The following is a 7,160-nucleotide window of genomic DNA, read 5'->3' on the forward strand; positions in this document are numbered from 1 at the left end:
TGTCCAAGGTGTCGGACGAGGAGCTGCTCCAGTGGAGCAAGGAGGAGCTGATCCGCAGCCTCCGCCGCGCCGAGGCCGAGAAGATGAGCGCGATGCTGGACCACAGCAACCTCATCCGCGAGGTGAACCGCCGCCTCCAGCTCCACCTCGGCGAGATCCGCGGCTTGAAGGTAGCGGGGAGGGCAGGGTGGGAACCCCCGAAGTTTCTGCCCTGGCTCCGCGTCCCCCCCATCGTCCCGTCCCATCCCGCCGGGAGCGAGCTCGTCAGGTGGATGGGCTGGGAGGAGCCGTTACCGAGAATCGCGTGAAAAGTGCACAACAGCGTTTGTTCGCGCTGAGAAATCGAGTGTCCGGTTAAGAGATGGCCAGGAGATGGGCAGGGTGTGGAGCGCAGCCGTTGTGCGCTCTGCCCAGTGTGCTTTGGGTGCATGACAGCACCGACCTCTTGTCACTTGGTTTTCGGTAAGGTTAGATGATCCAGCCGCAAAGAACAGCGTGCAGAAGGAGACGTTCAGAAGGTTTTTGTGTAGCTTCTGCTGTTTTCTGTCACTATTCTGAGATGACTTCCTCGTCTGTCAGGCAATCTGGTGGGCGGCTGGGGAGAGCTGGTCGTTTCCAGGATGCAGTGCGTATGGCAGGTGATTGCAAACCCTTGTGCTCAGTTTTGGGATGATCAGAACCAATCCCTAGTTTATTGTCTGAAAAAGAGGTCTGATAATGCATCTCTGATCATACTATTTTTGACTGTATACTTCTGCAGACCACAGTGAAAGGCAGCCCCAGTCTGTAATGACTTAGCCCTTCTTCATTTAACTCTTTTGTTGGATGAGAAGCGTAGTCCCTAGTGATCGGCAAGATAGTGACTACTTACAGATAACTACCCTGCTGTAGCATGTACACGTCTATTATAGACCTGGGAAATTAAAGTAGGCATGACTACAGAACATTCTCTGCCTTGTTGCTTTGAGAGAGGACACTGCTTTTAGGAAATTCCTGCCGTGAGGTGAGGTTGGAGGGAAGGAGAGACAGAGATGCAGTGTGGACCTTTGCATTGTTACATCAGACTACAGTAGAAGAGTTCTTGACTTGTAGAATGGCTTTAAACAACTAGATTGTTGAGAACATGTGGCATAAAATAAATAGCATGTGGGGAAGACTGTTCCTGCCTCCCAAGTTTTCCTGTTCTATCAAGTGTGAGAGTGTGTGTGTGTCCCCTCCCTCTTTGACAGTACGTAGTGTCTGGGGGTAAAAAAGACCCATCAGTGATAGTACTTCAGTAAAGATAAAGCTTACATTGTAAATATAGGTTAAACTACAACAATTGTATCTTTCTCCCAGTTACGTGCAGAGGTGTAGTGACATCATACGGATTTATGCACGTTCTAGATAAGTAACAAGCCACCCCAAGGTGGTAGGAGGGAGTGACAAATTCCTCTCAATTCTGAACTCCTTAAATGATGTTTAGCTTCCGCCTTTTGTTCAGATTCCTCAGCTGGAATTTTTTTGAATAGAATTTGGGAGAACGAGGTTTCCAGCCCTATTTAGTGTCTGAACATCCACCTTCTTTGTCCTGTGTGAAATAACTGGCCCATGAGTAACAATGACCAGCTGTGCCTGGGTTTGGTGCCTCGTGCTGCTGACTGAGGAACTGTGGGCTTCCACAACTTTTTTCTTCCACCATGGGGCCATGTTTAGTATCTCTTGCCAGCACAGATTTTTAAAGGTACCTTGTAGCCTCACTGAGATTTTTCCGTTGTCAGATACCAATTGAAATTGGCCAAGTTCAAAGTTGTTTTGGGAGAAAGATCAAACACAGGCATGCATGCTCACAAATACAATTGAGTTACAAAAGCTTCCTTTCCTTAAGAAGCAGTGCTAAAATGGTCTGCCCATAAGGCCAATTTTTTAACAATTGTGGCTAATCTCTACTTCGAATATCGTAAATAAAAAGGAGTGAATATTTAGATGGGAGAAAGATAAATACAAGCCAGTTTGGTAAAACTAGGAAGATAAAACACTGAGCATGTTTTCTTTGGCGTGTTATTCTGCTATAGTAATAGCTTGAACGTTTTTGCTTCAGACTGTTCCTCACTTACAGGAGGGTATGGAATCATGTACTTTGTTTTGTTAGGAGTGAAAAATCTATTAAAACAAATTACTTCACCAGAAATGCTTCAATCATTCTGAAATGATGGATGACAAGCTTCTTTTAGGCAAATCTGGGAAAATCAAACAAACCCCAAATATTTTAGATTTCTAAAAAGTTCATCTTTATGTGAACATTCTTAAGGGAATAGAGAGTATAAATGTTAAAAATCAATCATTTAAGTGAAATTTCTGATGTACTTTGTGGTTTCATTCGGCAGTGACTCCCAGGTGAATTTTTCTCAAGGGAGTGAGATCATCACGGGAGAGCTTATGATCTTTGCCCTGTTGGGGAGCTAAAATATTCTGATAGTTGTTCTGTCATGATCATCTTTCTTTTCTAGGATATCAACCAGAAGCTGCAAGAAGATAACCAAGAGCTGCGAGACCTCTGCTGCTTTTTGGATGATGACAGACAGAAGGGCAAGAAGGTGTCCCGTGAGTGGCAGAGGCTGGGCAGATACAGCGCTAGTGTTATGCACAAAGAGGTTGCCTTGTATTTACAGAAGCTGAAAGAACTGGAAGTGAGGCAGGAAGAAGTGGTTAAGGAAAACCTGGAGCTGAAAGAATTGTGCGTGTTGCTGGATGAGGAGAAAAGTGGTGGAGCAGGCAGCCGGAGCTCTATCGACAGCCAAATCAGCCTGTGCCAGTTAACTGCGACGAGCACTTACATCAGAGATGTCGGGGATGGGAGTAGTACTTCTAGCACGGGAAGTACAGACAGTCCAGACCATCACAAACATCATCCAAGTACCAGTCCAGAACATCTTCATAAAACTCGGGGCGAAGGAAGCCCTGAGCATCAGAAACACAGAAGCATCAGCCCAGAGCACCTCCAGAAGCCTCGGAGTTCTGGCAGTCCTGATCATCACCTGAAAGGACCAAGTCCAGAACATCACAAAACCATTGTCAAAGCACCCGAACAACAAAAGCACAGCAGCGGCAGCCCAGAAACTCTTCCAAAGCACGTTTTGAGTAGTAGCCCTGAACACTTTCAAAAGCAGAGGCCTGGTAGTAGCCCTGAGCATCAAAAGCACAGCAGTGGCAGCCCAGATCATCTTCAAAAGCACACGTTGAGTGGAAGTACAGAACATCTCCACAAAGTGAGGGGTACGAGCCCTGAGCATCTCAAACAGCACTATGGAGGGAGCCCAGAGCATCTCAAACACCTCAGCGGAGGCAGCAGAGAAGGTACCCTCAGGAGACAAGTAACAGATGACCTGTCACCTCACCACAGAAGTATATACAATGGAATGAATGGTGGGTCCATACATTTACTGAAATCTGTCACTTTGAAAATTAAAAGGTAGTTTCAGTGCTATTTCTGGAAAAGGAAGAATGGCTTATGTGAAACGAAGGGTAACGAGCCTGGTGTTAGCATTATTCTTTTAGCAAGTGAATTAATGGGAGTTCTACTGGTTTGTCCATCCAGCAGGTGTTAGGTGGATTAGAAAAGCAGAGGAAAAGTGAATCTTGAGTGTTGGTGTAAGGTATCAAGAAGCAGCTCTTGACCTTGGTCCTGCTCGGTGGTTGGTAGATGTGAACTGTTTGTCCCTGGGTAGATCTCTGTTTATGTCAGAGACGAAATGCCTGCGTTTCTTGTCCTGCCTGTATTTGAGTCAGCAGAATGGAGGTGAAATCTCCAATTTAATTTCCACCTTCCTAACCTGCCCTGTCTGTAGCTTTAAAGATTTTAAAATTTTCTCTTTATCGATGGAAGGCTTCTTATGTCATTTTCCATAAACTCCGGCAAAGACCCCAGATGGAGAGCTAAGCTCAATATAAATGACTCTGATAGCTCCTAAAGCTTTTCAGAGCCTTGAGTTTGCATGCGTTTAATTATAACAAAAATTAAGGTCTTAAAGTTGGGGCATTTCTGTGTTAGTGCTGCATTTTAGAAATATACCCAGTAAACATACTTAGCTTTTAAGAGCTGTGTATCCTCACTGACTGAAATGAATTTTTTTTTTTTCTTTAAGATAGTTATAGTTTAAGTATTTTGTCATTTTGAAAGACATGCGACTGTACTGTAGTTTTTACAGAGTTAGCAGGATTTCTATAGTCTTCTCCCTTTTGTTTCTTCTATGTGCTTTGAGATGTTCCATGAAGGAAATCAGCATGACAGTTGAAAACCCATTTCTCAAACCTTTACACTTAGGTTTGAAGTCAAGCTCGGAAGAAAGTGAGGGTTTTGCCTTAGTAAATCGTCTCGGATGGAGTTCATGTGTTTCCATCTTGAAAGCTGCTGTGAGAAGTTGTGTGTTGACATCGGTGGAACTGGCCACTTGTTGGATCTGCTTGTGAGATGGAGGAGACGGAGCTCTGTGCTGGGTGCTGTCCTCATCAGTTATCACATGGCGCTCTCACATCGGTCCATTTACCGATTGTCATGATTAACTCACAGAACACTTTCAGTTAAGATAACCTGCTCTGTAGGGGTAAATCCAGATTACATTGTGAAATGTGTAGGCTTGACAGGGCTGATGAACCCCAAAGGGGTAAGTGTAGAGACGTTTGTTTTTAATGACTTTAAAATGATTAATGGGTTTACGACAACTGGGAAGACGTGTAATACACATCTGAGTTACAACAGCTGGTTTTGCAAAGCTTCCATTAAATACTGTATTTCTTTTCCCATTCAGTTCTTTCTGTTTAAAACTGACCTGGCTGTAAATAGCATGAAGTATGGAACCAGATTTCCTAAAAGGTGACTGCATACTCACGCTCATCATGCTCATCAGTCCAGTCACTGGTTATGTAGAAAGGTGACATAAGGTTTTAAATATGTATTTTTCAAACTCCTTCACAGACAAAGATACAATTTTTTTCTGCTTCCAACCTGGGGGGCTTTCTGACTTGTTTTTTGTCCAAATGGTCTCGTTGAGAACTCAGCCATGTTATTAGCAGTGCAATGAAAGCAGTTGTTACTTTAAACTCGAATTGACTGGCATCCTTTGTGCAGAGTATTTGAACTATCTAGAATTTGGACTCGAGCCAAAGGATGCTGGGGAGGGCAGCTGGTGATTTGGGAGTCTGTTTATTGACTTTAATCAGAGCTTTGCCTTGTCCTACACTTTATATAATCATTTTTGCAGAGGACTTCTCTCACCAGGAAGTTGTCAAACCTCTCTTCTTTCATATTTATATAATTTGATGCAAGCACAGGTTTAATTCTGATATTCGTCTGACCTTGGCCAGTGGTAAAACAGCTTTGTTCTGATGGAGATGCCTTAAATTTCAGGAAAATACTCGGCCTTCTCAGCAAAGCTGAATGGCTTTGTGTTCTTTGTGTCTGAATTTTGTAAAGTTACGGAGAAAAACAGTTAATATTGAAATGGTAAAAGTGCTGCTCATTATCGCTTGTTACAGTTGTGGAAGCAACATGTGACTCTTAATTTGCATGTTCTGTGTATACATGTACACACAGACCTGCCAGTCGAGTGTAGGTGGGGACAGTGCATTGAGCTGTAGTGAAAATCCTCATCTTTTGCATCGGTTGTAAGGAATGGGAAAACTGTGAAAACGTGAAAGTGGCCTGGAAACCTGGCCCTAAACTCTGAGCAATACAAAAGGATGCTATTTGTGTTTCTTATCCCAAAATCATGTAGTAAGTACACTGCGTCATATTGGTGGAACCTAGCTGGTTTTAAAATGTGGAGTATGTCTGGCCGGTAGATGTTCGATTGCACATCTGTGGGATTGTTTCACAGGGCATTTCTGACCTTACTGCAGTACGCGTGGAGTGTCACTTGAGCAGCAAGAGCAAAGTGTGATCCTACACGATGTGCAGCAGAGACTAACGTCTTCTGACTTGCATAATCAGAACTTACCAGGCTCGGTACACGCCTGTCCCATCCTCCTTGGTCTTGACTCTGAGCCTGGTCTGGGAGGAGAAGGTATTCCTTTGCGTGTCAAACCTCATTCTAAAAGGTACTATGCCCTCTGCCTGAAGTTGCTGTTCCTAATTGGAAAGTGTGTTTGTGAACAGCCTCGCTATTCCTGTTGCAATGAGAGCTTCCCTACGCTGCTGATAGCTCCTGTTTACCTGGAGAGCTGGTCTGGTCAGCACTTGTGTGACACAGGGAAGCAATTTACTCAGTAGTGTGCAGTTATCTCTACCAGAACTCAGGCTGCACGTGAGGACGCAGGGAATGGAGTTAGAGCATTTGCAGGTTTCTGGCAAAGTCTTAAGCTGAAGTTAAAGCAGTTGCAATAGGACATTATAGTGGTATCAGAAATGTGACGTGTAGCTGTAGCCTGCTTTACAGGGTATGGTGTATGCATTAATCATTTGGGCTTCATGCATATTTTAAGCTGTCATGAGGCATGCGGGAAGACGCTTCAGTCTGAAGCTGCCTTTGGTCCATAGGCACAGCCGAAGGAATAAAGGATGAGGTGATAACACTTCCTTTCATAATTCTCCTCATTTTCTATGCTCAAAGGTTTGATCTTGGTATTTTTTTCTTGTATGACATGTCAGCTTTCATTTATAAGATTTATAAAGCTTTAAAGGGAAAAAAAACCCCCTACTTCAGGGTTCTCCTACATATTTTTCTGAAATAGGTGTCCTCAGCCTTTGGAGTGACAGAGAATGGGATGCAAGAGCTAAATTTGGCTTGATGTTTGCTAACCGAAAGTGTATGTATTTCAAATTAAAGGCTCTAACCAAATAAAACATGGTAACACTCTTTTGCTGTGATCACACCTAAGCTTGGGTAATGAGCACAGAGGTGTTTGGGATAGAAAGATTGCTGAAATTGGAAAATGCCAGCGGTAAAACCATTTTAAAGCAAACCTAGAATAATGCATGCCAGTTTGACTGTGGCACAAGTATGTGGGGTCTAAGCACCTCTATATAAATTGATGTGCTTTTGGCATTTGCAAGCTAAGTTGTGGTTTTCATTCTGAGCAACTTATTGTAAGCTTTCTATTTTAAGAAGTCCTTTGTTTTACTCTGGGCTTTGACTTTCGTGTGAAAGGAAAGTATCGGAAAGCTTTCATATGTGCTTTTCGCT

At 43.5% G+C, this 7,160-nt stretch overlaps 1 protein-coding gene across 1 annotated transcript in view; it reads left to right on the forward strand.

The window, feature by feature from the left end:
* Window positions 1–5: 5 nt before the first annotated feature.
* The window catches only part of CCDC85A (coiled-coil domain containing 85A), a gene marked incomplete at its 5' end in the record, with an annotated part of 10,363 nt that continues 3,208 nt past the window's right edge, over window positions 6–7,160 (forward strand). Inside the window, 2 exons of the mRNA XM_010149444.1 lie at window positions 6–170; window positions 2,490–3,451. Coding sequence (XP_010147746.1) covers window positions 6–170; window positions 2,490–3,451 — 1,127 coding nt within the window. The remainder of the gene's footprint in view (window positions 171–2,489; window positions 3,452–7,160) is intronic.

Source organism: Eurypyga helias, unplaced genomic scaffold (genome assembly GCF_000690775.1).
Source record: "Eurypyga helias isolate BGI_N326 unplaced genomic scaffold, ASM69077v1 scaffold5960, whole genome shotgun sequence".
Lineage (NCBI taxonomy): Eukaryota > Metazoa > Chordata > Aves > Eurypygiformes > Eurypygidae > Eurypyga > Eurypyga helias.